Genomic DNA, 15,778 nt, shown 5'->3' with positions numbered 1-15,778 from the left:
ATAATTGCTCAAACCTGGGAGATGGAGGTTGCAGTGAACTGAGATTGTGCCACTGCACTCCAGCCTGGTCAGCAGAATAAGACTCCATCTTGAGGAGGGAGTGAGGGTTACTGATAACTCCTGTGAGAAACCACTTGAGCTGGAAGACAAAAGTTCCAGTTTACACTGAATGGACAATGAACAATTCCAGCATAAATCAACTGTGCCTCACAAAATTTAGATACTGATTCTTCATTCCTCAAAAACGAATGCTATACAATTCCATAGGCCAGGCCAAGGGAGGGAGCCAGTGCAACCAACCTCACCAGGCATCCTTGCCAGATCCACCACTGGACGACATGGTTCTAAGGTGTCTGGGTTTGGAAAGTTCCAAGTAACCTCCACTCTCCAGGAAAGAGCAGAGATGAAAGAGATCAAACATCCACAGTCTCAAGTACTCTCAACCACCACCCCATTAAGCCAGGCAGAGCATTTCTCCCAGAGGAGTCACCTACCCAAAACTCACACTGCCACCTAGGAACTGCTATAGAAAATTCTAGTAAATAAGTCCCAAATCTATATTAATGCCCCTTCCCCCATATTAAAAAAGACTAAATAATCTGAGTTTATATGATTTAGAAATTAGGATTTTATAGAGTCCAGGAAAGGAAAAGGGAGAAATTTAAAGAAATTCTTCATGTTTACAAAAGCATGAGAGAGCACCGAAAACCTGTCCTTAAGATGTTCTTAGGTACATATTTTAGGATTTTTATTGCTGATTAGAGATTTAAAACTATGAAATGTGCACTGCTTGGCAAGTAACACAAGTAATTCTTTACTCACATTTCCAATCAAAGCGTAAAGAAACAGACAAAAAATATAAAGGGCAAGAGAAATACAAATAGCAACAGCTTCAAAACAAAAGGATTTAGTAACAGAAAGTCTCCACAGTGTCCGTCAAAATTTAAGATTATCCAAACCGTGCAAATATTCAACGCAAACCAGTGCCATACACTGAACTATTAATACTTGTCCCTTGAAGTTGCAAACTAGAAGCCACCCACATAAATGTATGATCACACAAACCAACTAATTTGCTCAAGGTTCAGGTTAAAGCAACATTTAATATCCTTTACAAGATGGAATTTGTGACAAGTTCAAAAGGAAAACTTGCTTTGTTTTAATGCAGCTGTGCTCAGATGTCTGTGATTTCCTGGGAAACCCATCTGGGTTTAGCCAATTAGAAAAATGCATTTTAAAGCAGTGTCACACTGGCTGCCTGAAGGTACCCTTGGAGATACTGGAGCGCTTCTGCATTCAGGCTGGTGCTCACCATTGATGGAACCTACAAGAGATGGGAAACACACACTGGCTGTTGGAGATCTTGGTGCACCAATACAAACCCCATCTTCCATGGGAAAGCTGCCACAGCTCTGGGAAGAGCAGCCAATCATTAATCACCATCCAAAGATTCTCCAGAAACTCAACTGCTTTAATGCCTTCAAAAACAGGTCTAAAGAATACATCCATAAGGAATTACTATTATTAGGTGTGATAGTGGTATTGTGGTTAATTAAAAAGTCCTTACTGGTTAATGATGGAGAATGAGGTACTTACAGGTGAAACGATATGATGGCTAAGACTTGCTCAATACAGAGAATAAAAGGAGAAACAAATGAAACAAAACTGGCAAGATACTGGTAATTATTGAAGCTGGGTACATGCAGGCTTCATTATGCTCTTTCTATGTATGTTTGAAAGTCTCCGTAATAATACAATGAAAAAAAATATATACATACATACATACACACCACACACACACGTTTTTTAAGAAACAGGACCTCGCTCTGTTGCCCAGGCTGGATTGCAGTGGCACCATAATAGCTTACTGCAGCCCTGGCTTCCCAAAGCACTAGGACTACAGGCATAAATCAGTGTCTGGCTTGAAAAATATATATTTTATCAGGTAACATGTGAGAACTCTATAATAAGTGCTGACAAAATGCAACTATACAGCCATTATTAGGTTTATGCCGTGATCTATTAATTTCTGAGTATGCTGCAATTAAAAAAAAAAAAAACTGTGGCCAGCCTCACACTTGTAATCCCAGCACTTTGGGAGGCTGAAGGAGAAGGATGGCTTGAGCCCAGGAGTTTGAGACCAACCTGGACAACACAGGGAGACCCTGTCTCCATAAAAAAATAAAAAATTAGCTGGGTATAGTAGGTCCTAGCTACTTGGAAGGCTGAGAGGCAGGAGGATCACTTGAACCTGGGAGGTTGAGGCTGCAGTGAGCCATAATTGTACCACTACATTCCAGCCTGGATAAGAGTGAGACCCTGTCTCAAAAATAAATAAATAAATAAATAAAAATAAATAAATAAAAGTGAAAAAATGGTACCACATTTTAATAACAGATGGAGTACTTCGATCTGGGAAATAAACATATTTCTATTGAAGGGATTTTTCCTCCTTTGTTCTCACTCCTAAATCCATTCACTTAAAATATATTTGTAGTACATAATACAAGAAAAAAAGGGGCTCAGTGTTTTTAATTAAAGAAAATAAGCTTGCTGTAACTCAATGAGATTTAGTTTTATTATGCCCACCAATGAAAACAGACACCAGAACAACTACTATCCTTTTGCCCTCCCATTAAAGTCTTCATTTATCACAGAGTAGAACTTACCCTTCCTGGACAGGCGGTAGACAACTTGTGAAGTGACTGTGCCAGGTGAATTTTGGGGTTGTTCACCATTTGACCTACAGGATCATGCTCTTTTTTCCCAGCAAATGCCAACTGTGAGAAGGCAGTCTGATATCCTGGTGTATCTTCTATGTCAATAAAATGTTCCTCATCAGGAATGGTATCATCTTCGGGTAACTCAAAAAGGCCAATCAAAGACTGTAATAATGGAGTCCTGGATTGGATGGAAGAAAGCAAGAGATTAAAAGGTCAAGAAAATACCCTGAAGACTTAAAAGCAGCAATTACTCAGAGACACAAAATTACAGACTCATAGTCTCAAGAAAAAGGGACCTTTGAAATTAAGATGGTTCTTTTCTTGGCTTATTCAGTTCTTCCCCTTAAAGATAAGTCAGTTGGTTGGGCTTCTATCATAAAACTGTCTTAGAGATAACCTAGATCAGACTCCTAAAGGGGTCCATGAATCCCCCTGAAAAAGAACTAGGAAACAAGATCATTCTAGGCCCAGAAGGATCCAGAAATCATGTCTTGGATCTGATGGTAGCTTGTGGATAAGCTGAGATCAGACCAAAATTCTCTTGGCCCCCAAGAGACTAAGCTTTGTTAATTTTGCAGTCATATGGGAAGGAAGCTATAACTTACAAAAACATTAAAACGAAGTTCTTACCACAGCTTGGTATACTCAGTGTCCATCATTGGGGGACATTCTGTTAGTAATTTGGTTATGCCAACCGCACAGATCTTTTTCTCTACGTTTCCAGATACTTTCTGAATTTCAGGAATAATAATTTTTTCCAAAACCATTCCAAACATTCTATTAAAGCAAAATAAATCCACTCAATATTAGACCATCACTATAATGAAATAGTAAAATGCTTAGATGTTATTTACACTCAGTTACTTCTTATGAATATAATAAATTACTAAATAACAAGACTGCTGTTTTTGATCAGCTGAAGAGACTGAAAGTCAAAACATAAAAAAATCCCATCACACCTCTACCCTGAAGCCAAATGCCATAATCTTTTTTTTGTTTTTGAGACGGAGTTTCGCTCCTGTTGCCCAGGCTAGAGTGGAACGGTACGATCTCAGCTCACTACAATTTCCACCTCCGGGGTTCAAGCAATTCGCCTGCCTCAGCCCCCTGAGTAGTTGGGATTACAGACGCCTACCACCACGCCCGGCGGATTTTTTGTATTTTTAGTAGAGATGGGGTTTCACCATGTTGGCCAGGCTGATCTCGAACTCCTGACCTCAAGTGATCCACCTGCCTCAGCCTCCCAAAGTGCTGGGATTATAGGCGTGAGTCACCATTCCTAGACCTCTCTGCTTTTTTCTTTAAAAATTACACCTGGCCAGTCTCAAACAAAACAAAACAAAACAAAGGCAGAGAGGAGCAAAGAGTGAAAAAAGAATCACCCATCATCCCACCACCCAGAAACAACTAGTTTTAACATTTTTGGGTTATAAGCTTCCCAACTGTCTTTGCTTACATACCTGCAGGTATATAAATGCTAATGGCTGTTTAAAATAATTTGGCCAATCATTCTATGTTGTTGCAAACATGCTAGAAGTGAAGCTTTCCACAATTCTAAATGATGCAGAATCCTCAGTTTATGCGTTAATGGAATCAATTATTTGAAGTGGAAATACGGCTCAAAGAGTATGGCAATTCTAATGCTCTGGATAAAAAGTCCTTATGTTTTGCTTTCCAGAAAGATCATGCTAATTCAGGCTCCCACTAGCAGTGCATGAGATTTCCTCAAAATCCCCTACTGCCGGAAGCCATGTTTTCTGGTCTGCTTTCCAGAGTAATTCATTTTTTAGTCAATGTAGAATTTTTGAGACATAACAGGTACGGTGATCTAACCGTCTCCAAAGAAATTTTCCCTAATAGTTGTTCTTTTTATTTTTGTTATAATTGTTTTATTCCCTAATGGGAAATGCCACCTAGATACATTCTTTGCATATCTACCAGATAAGTCAAAAACAAAGTTTTATTGGTCCTAAGTATTTCTCATTTGAAAAATTCTGCTGCGTTTGCATTAGCAGCACATATACTAAAATTGGAACAACATGGAGAAGATTAGCATGATTTTTTAAAAAAGGGGGAAGGAAAATTCTGCTGTTAGGGTTTTTTTGGTTTTTAAATTATACTTTAAGTTCTAGAGTACATGTACTCAACGTGCAGGTTTGTTACATATGTATACATGTGCCAAGGTGGTTTGCGGTACCCATTAACTCATCATTTACATTACTTATTTCTCCTAATGCTATCCCTCCCCCTGCCTCCCACCCCATGACAGGCCCCAGAGTGTGATGTTCCCCGCCCTGTGTCCAAGTGTTCTCACTGTTCGATTCTCACCTATGAGTGAGAACATGTGGTGTTTTCTGCTGTTAGTTTGAATAAGGCAGGCTCCTGGAGACAACACTGACCATTTAACATAATACAGAACACTGGCTGTGGAGAATGCCAGCGTGTAGAGGGGCCTCTAACTAGAGGATTAGAACAATGATTCCAGGATGTTTTTTCTTTTTTTGCGATGGGGTCTCACTATATTGCCCAGGCCGGTCTCAAACTCCTGAGCTAAATCCTCCCTCCTTAGCCTCCCAGAGTGCTGGGATTACGAGCGTGAGCCGGGCCAGGACTACTTTTTCTTTACACCCAATACCTAAGAATATTTTGAAAACCACAGATACTATCTCCATACCAAGAACCACAACGTCATCTATAAGACAGAGATACTGATTTGTACTAAAAAAAAGTCAAAACATTGTCTTCCTTTAAAAAATAATAAAAACAAACTTACTTTGGTTGTATACCATCAAATATTTCTTGTAGTGCTAGTGCCCCATATTTTATGCAATACAAATTAATAAAGACTAAAAAACCTGTTGAAAGAAGATGCAGAATATCAACACAGAGAACTCACACACTGAACTGGTAACTGAGAAGTCTGCAAAATAAACCTATGCATAATCATTAACATCCAAAGGCTGTGGCGTCAATACTTGCCTTCTAATAAATACAAACTTGCCTTTCTATCCTAGACCTTTACATGCCATCTCTCTTTGATTTATATTTCCTTATATCATTCTCTCTATTGAAAAAATGTTTTGGTATCCAACCATAAACCAACCTCTGGAACACAATATGACTGACACTAAATGTTTGGAGAACACAAACATCTTAAACTATTTTCTGTTTTCTTGTGAGAAGGTTTCACTCTGTCACCTAGGCTGGGTGCAATAGGGTGATCACAGCTCACGCAGCCTTAACTTTCCAGGCTCAAGTGATCCTCCCACCTCTGCCTCCTGAGTAGCTGGGACTACAGGCACACACCACCATGCTTGGCTATTTTGCAGAGACAGGGTCTTACCATGTTGCCCAGGCTGGTCTTTTAACTCCTGGGCTCAAGGAATACTCCCACTTTCACCTCCCAAAGTACTGGGATTACAGATGAGAGCCACCGCACCAGGCCCTTAAAATATTTTTTCTTTTTTTTTTTTGAAACAGGGTCTCACTCTATCACCCAGGATGGAGTATAGTAGGTATGATCTTGGCTCACTGCAGCCTCAACCTCTGGGACTCAAGTGATCCTCCCACCTCAGCCTCCCAAGTAGCTGGGACTACAGGCACATGCCACCATGCCTGGCTAATTTTTTTGCACTTTTCGTAGGGACAGGGGTTTCGCCATGTTGCCCAGGCTGGTCTTGAACTCCTGACCTCAGGTGATCCGCCTCACTTGGCCACCCAAAGTGCTACGATTACAGGCGTGAACCTCCACACGTGGCCAAGTATTTTTTGCATAAAGTTTAAAACGGATAAGAAGTTTATCTGCAACCATAAAGTCTAAGAGTTTTAGCTACTTTCTTTCATTACTTCTGCAGAACATCCAGATGATTTTACTTACTCTTGATAAACTTGGTTGTTTTGGAATTCTGAAGTCTCTGGAATAGCAGAATGAAGATTTGTTTCCTATATTGGTCAACTGATTCACTAAAGAATTTAAAAAAATCAACAATATAAATTCAGCACTTTTCTGAGCACCTAACAAAATTTCTGAATAAATGCACAAAGCAGTCATACTCACGGAGGCATGTGCTCTATTATACTGTTTAGAAGATAAAAACCTTGGTGGTCATTTGCTTTGGATGCAATCAGCTTCTGAAAGACTCCTAGTAACCCAGGCTGTAAGAAATGAGATCCAAGAGCAAATGGTTAACCAACAGGAATAATTATTCAAAAAGTTAAACATGATGTGTGTCTTAAAACAGAGTTCATACTGTAATAATCTAATTATCCTTTTCTCTTTAATTATTTCTGGAACATATGGGGAAAAATTCCTCCCACATAGCTATTAATTTTTTTTTTTTTGAGATGGAGTTTCACTCTTGTTGCCCAGGCTGGAGTGCAATGGGGTGATCTTGGCTCACTGCCTCTGCTTCCCAGGTTCAAATGATTCTCCTGCCTCAGCCTCCCAAGTATCTGGGATTATAGGCACGCGCCACCACACCCAGCTAATTTTTATTTTTAGTAGAGACAGGGTTTCACCATGTTGGCCAGGCTGGTCTTGAACTGACCTCGGGTGATGTGCCCACCTCAGTCTCCCAAAGTGCTGAGATTACAGGTGTGAGCCAGCACACCTGACCAAAGTTAAGTTCTTAAAATCAACCTGTTTGGCTCTGTTTTACATTTTTCCATCATGGATATAAATAACTAAAGGATATAGAATTCTAATAAAACATACCATAACATTTTCTAGGAATTATTTCCCTTATTATTACATTTTTTTAAGAGACAGGGTCTAGCTCTGTTGCCCAGGATGGAGTGCAATGGTGAGATCATGGCTCACTGCAGCCTCAAACTCCTGAGCTCAAGCAACCCTCTCACCTTAGCCCTCCAAGTAGATGGGACCACAGGCATGCTCCACTGTGTCCAGCTAATTAAAAAGCTTTTTTTTCTTTGTAGAGATGGGTCTCACCATGTTGTTCAGGCTGGTCTTAAACTCCTTGGCTCAAGGGATCCTTCCACTAGAGGCTTCCAAAGTGGTGGGCTTGAGCCACTGCCCCCAGCCTTAAATTTATTTTAAATAAAAAAATTCCAAACATCTGCCATCCCCAGTTTCTCCAAGCTACTTTATAAAATTACAATTATATCAAAACCTGACTCACAATTTTGTCAGCTGCAGCACTTGCTATTGTGTTTGAACCACGTTCTAAGAATGCTTGGAGAAGCCTCACTAGAGCAGGAATATTTCCTGTTCTTTCCCAAAGCACTGGCTGAAGGAGATGAGGAAATAAGGCCATATAGGAAGACGGGATGTCATTTTTGTGTGTTTCCAGAAGCAAAGACATCACTTGAAAGACGTATGGAATAAATTCTGTTGATAAAAGTAAAAACAGAGCTGTGAGCTACAGAAGGAATGGCTGACACAAAAGGCCCACATCGCTTAGGCAGGCTGCATTTTATAGCAATGCTAATTTTATTCCATTACAAAGAAAATAATTTTCGTTAACTTACCTTGCACATCATTTTGTAAGATTTCAGTAAACACCAAAAACAAAGCCTCTTCAAAATTTACAACAGCAGCAGGGTTAGCTTTGCAAGTTATTCTTATGGATAAACATATTGCTTCAAACATGTAGTGATTAAAGTGAGGTTTGCTTGGGTTCTGAAATTAAAAAAAAAAAAGCCAATTATGCTAATAATCCACACTTAACCTTTATAAAACACATTTAAAATAGAGGCCATCTTATTTTTTAAAAATCAAAATTAAGAAAAAAACACCAATTACAACAATCTAATACTTGTTCATCTGAATTTTTTTTAATGGCCCAAAGTCCACTATGAAAAAAATACTTCAGAGTTACAGAGTTGCTTATACAAACCTCAGCTCCCAGAGCTGTAAGTAACTTGTCTTAAACCCATGTGCCCTTGCAGAGAAGAAATACTAAGTCCTAGTAATGCCACTAGCCTTAACTTCTGTGGGCCGCAATGTCTATGTCTACTGAGTGATGATCCCCCAAACGAGTAGTTTTTTATGTTCTTTTTAAGCAACAAAACCCCGTTTTTCTTTAAATAGGTTCTTGGAAGGCTATTAGCATACAAATCTGAATCAGAACATGAGATTGTATACATATGGGAGATGGAGACTTGGGTTCCCTTCCCCCTCCATCCCTCAAGGCCCTAAGTAATCCAAAGACCCTTACTCAGTTGAACAATAATCACTCCGTTCTCCAAAATCCCTCCAACACTTCCTATGAACTGATGTAATTCTCATAAGATCAAGAATAGCATCTAAAAAGAAATTGTCAGCCTTAAACTGATATTTTATTTTGTAAAACAGTGTTAATAAACATGAATCTAAGTATCTGTAAAATTTTGATCGAAGAGTAAACTTTCCTTTTGAGAAAAAAGAGTAAGGAAGAAAACACAAAGGAATTTTAATAATCATTTCATGAAGTCCAGATAGCCTCTTTTATATCCATTTAGTGCAAAGCCTACTTAACTCTATTTAAGGTAATTCTGGATCATCTGCACTTTCTTTTTCTACAATAAACATGTTACTTTTGTAATGAGAATGAAAATGTATTCAAGCTTCTAGCATACAATTAAAAGTGACTGCTATTATGTCTCCAATCTAGCAGCATGCCCACAGTTTCAGAAAAGTACATTAGCGGCTCGTCAGTAAGAATTCATAGACCTTCTCTAAAGCTTCACGTAATGCCAAAGAGTTCTGAGGCCCAAACAGTTTGGAGCAAATAAAAAAGGAACCCCACTTTCAAAATTGGCTCTATTACCTTACTAACAGCTAATAGCTTCTGTGTAAGCTGAGTGATGAGAGTAGGGATGTAGGGGATTATGGCTTCTTGTAGGAGAGAAAAACTTCTCATGATAGCTGTAAAATATAAAAACAGCAAAAACAAATAGAGTTTAGTTAAACTTCAGAATAAGAGAGCGACTGGGGGGAAAAAAGCGCACTAATTCATCAACTAAATTTTAAGATGCTTAGACGACCCCAAGATAGCTCTCCACATTTAAAAATAATCTAAATTTCCCTTCCTTTTAAAATTAGGACAGGGGTTGGCAACAAAATTTAGCTGGGAAATAAGTATTTCTAGAAGGCTCAAGGTTTAAAAAATAATGAACTAAAGAGGCTAAGAGGAAGAAACAGTGAGCTGACATGAATGGAGCAGGTGAGTCTGAGAGAACTGTTTGGGGGTCTCTTTCTCTTAGAAATCAGTAGCAGAGGTCATGCTTGGTGGCTCACACCTGTAACCCCAGCACTTTGGGAGGCCAAGGCTGGCGGATCACTTGAGGCCAGAGTTTGAGACCAACCTGGCCAACATGGAGAAACCCATCTCTATTAAAAATAGCAAAATTAACCAGGTATGTGGTGCACGTCTGTAGTCCCAGCTACTCGGGAGGCTGAGGTGTGAGAATCACCTGAACCTGGGAAGTAGAGGTTGCAGTGAGCCAAGATCATGCCACTGCACTCCAGCCTGGGAGACAGAGTGAGACTCTCTCTCAAAAAAAAAAAAGAAATCAGCATCAGAAAATGTTTAGCCCTAGCCTAAAGGAAACATGATCTCACACTACAGGAAACTGAAAGAGAAAACTGCCTACCCACCTCACTCAAAAAAAGGGAGATTAGGAGCCTTAAAAAAATTCTAAAAATACATGTAAAGCCACAGAGAGTCCAAATTGCAAAAATATTGCTCAAAAGTAAGACCATAAATGGGTTAAAAATAGGAAGCATGGGAGAAAAAGAAATTTGTCAGCTAAAAATATATGAAAGTTCTTTCCACAAATAACATTTCCAAAATAAATGTTTACTAAGCAGAGCCCCAAATACATGCCAGGTAGAAAGGACAGAAAGCCATCTGCTCTTGCCTCCTGAACTGTGCACATAATGTTTCCTCCTTTACCAGAGCCAAAGACTCATCCACCCTTCAACAGATTGCTACCTATCCCTCACACCTAACATTCGGTTAGGTCGTATCTCAGCTTAGACATCACTTCCTAGAGAAAATCTTTCCCTGACCTGGGTTAAAAGGGTAGAGGATAAATTGGTGCTCCTCCACTAGGCTGGCACATAATTATTTCATTCACTCATACAGCTGTACAGAGAAGGTATTATACACTGTGTATACTTACATACCCTAAAAACACAGTAATGAAGACCACAAACTAGTTAGCTGCTCTCATAGAAATGGACATTAAGGCTGGGCGCAGTGGCTCACACCTGAAATCCCAGCACTTTGGGAGGCCGAGGCGGGTGGATCACCTGAGGTTGGGAGTTCGAGACCAGCCTGACCAACATGCAGAAACCCCGTCTCTACTAAAAATCCAAAATTAGCTGGGCATGGTGGCATATGCCTGTAATCCCGGCTACTCGGGAGGCTGAAGAAGGCGAAATGCTTCAACCCAGGAGGGTGAGGCTGCAGTGAGCTGAGATTGTGCCATTGCACTCCAGCCTGGGCAACAAGAGTCAAACTCTATCTCAAAAAAAAAAAAAAAGACATTAAACAACAGTAATTACACATCATTGTTGGGGGAAGGACAGTGTTGGAAACATACACCCAGACACACACAGCCACTCTAGGATTTCTGATCCCGACTGGAAGGATCAGGGAGTTTCTGTGAAAAGTGCTTCCTATGACCCAATGTGCTAGGCTTTTGGGATTCAACAGTGAAAAACACTGAGACTGTCTCTAAATTCAGAGCTGGCACCAGGACACCCAACTAATGTAGTGCCTGGTGGATGGATACACCGGACTGTGGATGCATACAGCTGCCTGTGTCCTTGGCAGTATATAAGAAGACGGTTTGTATAGAGTCTACCACAGGCACCCACATTTTGCCCCTACCAAGATGAACATGCAGTTAATAAATGTTGCATGATCTCTTCTTTGCCTTAAAGAAACTCAGTCTAGGGAAGAAAAAAAGGGCTTTGCTACATTTTCTGTAACGAGAGGTTCCATATCAAATTAAGATTACTGTTGACCAGGTGCAGTGTCCTCTAATCCCAGCACTTTGGGAGGCTGAGGCAGGCAGATATTTGAGATCAGGAGTTTGAGACCAGCCTGGCCAATATGGCAAAACCCTGTCTCTATTAAAAATACAAAAATTAGGTGGGCATGGTGGGGCGCGCCTGTAATCCCAGTTAGGAGGCTGAGGCAGGAGAATCACTTGAACCCAGAAGGGAGAGGTGGCAGTGAGCTGAGATCAAGCCATTGCACTCCAGCCTGGGCAATGGAGCAAGACTCCGTCTCAAAAAAAAAAAAAAAAAAAAAAAAAAAGATTACTGTCAACAGTAAACAAGATAATGTTTTTCATTTTGAAATACCTAAACTAACTTACTCCTTGGTAAACATTATCTGGTTCACAGACTGTATAACCTGAAGTATAACTCAGGTTATACTTACCCTTACAATCTGAGATTGGATACCTGTAGTCTGCACACCAGGGAAACAGCCTACCTTTCATAATATATTCATTTTCTGAAGAGCCAGGAAGTGTGAGAGCTTTGAAAAGGTTTGTTAGCAGAATCTCAACAAACGGTGCGATTTCTGCAGCTGTAAAGCTATAGATGAAAAAACAGCTTTCAGTCACTACCAACTCTTGAGCTTGTCACTGCGGATTACCCTTGGCAACCACTATGTCACCCTTCTCAGCATAAAACTGAGCCATCTCCCACCACTGACAATTGATAGATGGTTTAGGAAAATAACTTTTTTACATGTGCTCATGTTAATCTCCTAAGAAGGCACATCGAGAACCAAATACAACTGAACCAAAAAGCCAGCTAAACCCAACAACATCTAAAGTTGCAACAGTTGTCCCTGGTTTGTAACTATTACCACTGAGAACAGAACTCAGAATCTCAGGAGTCTCCATCATTTATTTATTTTTTTTTGGAGGTGGAGCAAGATTCAGAACTGTTTTCTGTATAAATTCTGGGCCTGAAGATAGGTACTGGCTTGACTCACCTCAAAGGATGTCCTTTCTACTCTTAATTGGCCACTGAGAGTATCTGTACTTCAAGTTCTTGATGAAGGAAAGAACCTAGAACTGTTTTCCATCTCTTACCCAAAGCTTAATTTCAAGAAATAATACTGTTGAACAGTGGCCTGAAAGACAGGCAGACCATCCATTCCTCTATATTTCATCCTTAGTCCAGGCCAGAAGAGCTATTTTCTTGGCCCCTAGTGAATTACTTTCATTCGGTTTGGTCATATCTCAGAAATAAGTGATATTATGCAAACAGCCACATGAAAATAACTGTTACATGATGTTGCTGAGAACACCACTACTACTATTGTACAGTATTCTCTTGCTTTAATTTTAATCTCATAGACACTGTGAAAATTTTAACTCCCCAAGTTTCCCTCTTTGCCTTGGCTGCTAAGAGACTCCAAATAAAATCTGGAGTTTCTTTAACTACTATATAGGATCCTTTGACACACATTTCTGTTTGTTAACTTTATTCCAGTTACTTTCCTCGGCTCCAGTTTATTTAATTGTATTGTCATAATGCAGCTATTCTGGTAAGCAGCCTCAAATCCTTTTAGAATGAGACAGTATAAATGAATAAAAAGCAGACATTTGTTTTTCTGCTAGTGAAATTATGAAAACATTCAGAGATATCTTTGAGCAGCACAGTACAGCCCCTATCCCAGGCTTAAAAACTTTAGAATAAAATACTCACAGAGTGGCATTGTTAGGCCCTCGCATAGTAAAGAGTCGTTCAAGAGCATGAGCTGCGTAAGTATGAACAACAATACTTTCAGCTTGAAGATGATTAATCAAGAGAGGAATCGAGACTAAAAGATGCTCTTTTGGCACCTAAAAAACACAATAATATACATGCTCTAAATGCAATGATTCCATATTTGAATAAAAAACAATTGGAAGAGAAGGGCCTGTTGATTTAAACAATTTGCTATTTTTAAGCTCTAACAGATGATGCTGCTGCCCAGATCAAAACTTTTACTTGCACATAATGGTTCAATTTCCACTTTCTAAATTCTCCTTTTCAGAGCACAAAACTATGAGGATAAATAACATCTTGTAGATAAATCAACATACCATAGAATAATATCACAGAGAAGCAGACTAAGATTTCACCAAACCTAAGAATTATCAGTAGCAGATATTTCTTGAAAAACTTATTTAACCTTTTTGTGTCTCATTTTTTGTTCTCTCCCCACCCCCAAAAAGTAACAAATATAAGAACAATCTTCATTAAAAACCTCTAAATTTGAAATATTCATTAGTCTAAACTAGAAAAGCCTGCTGGGTATCATGGTTCATTCCTGTCTGTAATCCCAATACTTTGGGAAACCAAGGTAGAACAATCGCTTAAGCCCAGGAGCTCAAGATCAGCCTGGGCAACATAGTGAGACCCCATCTCTATTTAAAAAAATAAAAAATAAAAAATTAGCTGGGCATGGTAGTGAATTCCTGTAGTCCCAACTACTTGAAAGGCTGAGGTAGGTGGATCACTTTAGGCACTAAATGAATAACTCAAAAACGATGTTAAGCACAAACAGTCATGATGTAGCAGGGTATGGTGGAGCATGCCTGTAATCCCATCAACTAGGGAGGCTAAGGCAGGAGGATCGCTTGAGCGCAGAATTTCCTGGCTGAGGTAAGCTATGATCGCACCACTGCACTCCAGCCTGGGCAAGAGAGCAAGACCCCATTCTCAAAACAGAAAAGGCTGGGCGCAGTGGCTCTCGCCTGTAATCCCAACACTTTGAGAGTCCGACGGGGGTGGATCACGAGGTCAGGAGATCAAGAACACCCTAGCTAACACGGTGAGACCCCATCTCTACTAAAAAATACAAAAAAAATTAGCCAGGCATGGTGGCAGTCACCTGTAGTCCTAGCTACTCAGGAGGCTGAGGCAGGAGAATGGTGTGAACCCGGGAGGCAGAGCTTGCAGTGAGCTGAGATCATGCCACTGCACTCCAGCCTGAGTGACAGAGCGAAGACTCTGTCTTTAAAAAAAAAACAAAAACAAAAATGAAACCCACGGTATGATGTCATTTATATAAACAAAAATTTAAAACCTAGGCCAGGCGTAGTGAATCACGACTGTAATCCCAGCACTTTGGGAAGCTGAGGCGGGTGGATCACCTGAGGTCAGGAGTTCGAGACTAGCCTGGCCAAGATAGCGAAACCCTGTCTCTATCAAAAATTGGTGGGCACCTGCAGTCCCAGCTACTTGGGAGGCTGAGGCAGGAGAATGGCTTGAACCTTGGCAAGAAAGCAAGACTCCATCTAAAAAAAAATTAAAACCTACAGAATACTAAATAATTTTTGCAGAAACATAAACACGTAGTGAAAGTATAAGAAAAGCACTTACATGGGTGTAAAATACACTGAATTCATGACAGTAATTACCTATAGAGAGAAAGGGACTGACTGGGCAGGGAGCACCTGGAATACCTCCACTGTATATGTATGTATAAATAAATATGGCCTGGAGTTTTAAGATTTGTGAGGATTATTTCAGTAATAATCATATTGTTTTATTCCTGCTTGTGTGTTTAAAATATTTTGCAAGATGGCACCACTTTTACTGGGCAAAGACATCAAAGGAATAAAATGACTGCACATTTTGATTTTTTTTCTCAGTACAATTAAAGTGACCTAGGCGTTAAGAATCAGAAGAAAAACTAGACGTTCTCTAAAAATTAAGACCAACAATCAGATAGAAAAATGGGCAAAAGAATATGAATTCACAGTTCACAGAAAAGAAATGAAAATGGACCCTTCAAATGGAAAGGTGCTTAATTGAACTCAAAATAAATCAAATATAAATTAAAACTGCAATGAGATACCATTTAAGATTGGCAAATTCCAACACACTCTAACTGGGGAAGCAGGTATTCTCTATTGTTTTTCTCAATTCATTTTTTAAAAGTAATGCCATATAGCTGGGCGTGGTGGCACATGCCTGGGTTCCAGCTACTCAGGAGGCTGAAGTGGAAGGACTGCTTGAGCCCAGGAGTTCAACGCTGCAGTGAGCTGTGGTCATGTCACTGCACTGCAGCCTGGGCGACAGAACGAGACCGTGT

The 15,778-nt window shown here is 39.8% G+C and overlaps 1 protein-coding gene across 1 annotated transcript in view; it reads right to left on the bottom strand.

The window, feature by feature from the left end:
• Positions 1–793: 793 nt before the first annotated feature.
• CSE1L (CSE1 chromosome segregation 1-like (yeast)) overlaps positions 794–15,778 on the bottom strand; it is a 59,912-nt gene continuing 44,927 nt past the window's right edge. The window contains exons 14-24 of the mRNA XM_011995412.1: positions 13,402–13,538; positions 12,173–12,276; positions 9,491–9,588; positions 8,211–8,361; positions 7,862–8,070; positions 6,781–6,878; positions 6,601–6,686; positions 5,497–5,578; positions 3,354–3,500; positions 2,670–2,901; positions 794–1,324 (exon numbers count right to left, since the gene is read on the bottom strand). Coding sequence (XP_011850802.1) covers positions 1,235–1,324; positions 2,670–2,901; positions 3,354–3,500; positions 5,497–5,578; positions 6,601–6,686; positions 6,781–6,878; positions 7,862–8,070; positions 8,211–8,361; positions 9,491–9,588; positions 12,173–12,276; positions 13,402–13,538 — 1,434 coding nt within the window. The 3' untranslated portion in view covers positions 794–1,234. The remainder of the gene's footprint in view (positions 1,325–2,669; positions 2,902–3,353; positions 3,501–5,496; positions 5,579–6,600; positions 6,687–6,780; positions 6,879–7,861; positions 8,071–8,210; positions 8,362–9,490; positions 9,589–12,172; positions 12,277–13,401; positions 13,539–15,778) is intronic.

This window comes from Mandrillus leucophaeus, unplaced genomic scaffold, assembly GCF_000951045.1.
Source record: "Mandrillus leucophaeus isolate KB7577 unplaced genomic scaffold, Mleu.le_1.0 Scaffold489, whole genome shotgun sequence".
Taxonomy (NCBI): Eukaryota; Metazoa; Chordata; class Mammalia; order Primates; family Cercopithecidae; genus Mandrillus; species Mandrillus leucophaeus.
The sequence above is the reverse complement of the archived record's forward strand: the minus strand, read 5'-3'. Positions and strand labels throughout refer to the sequence as shown.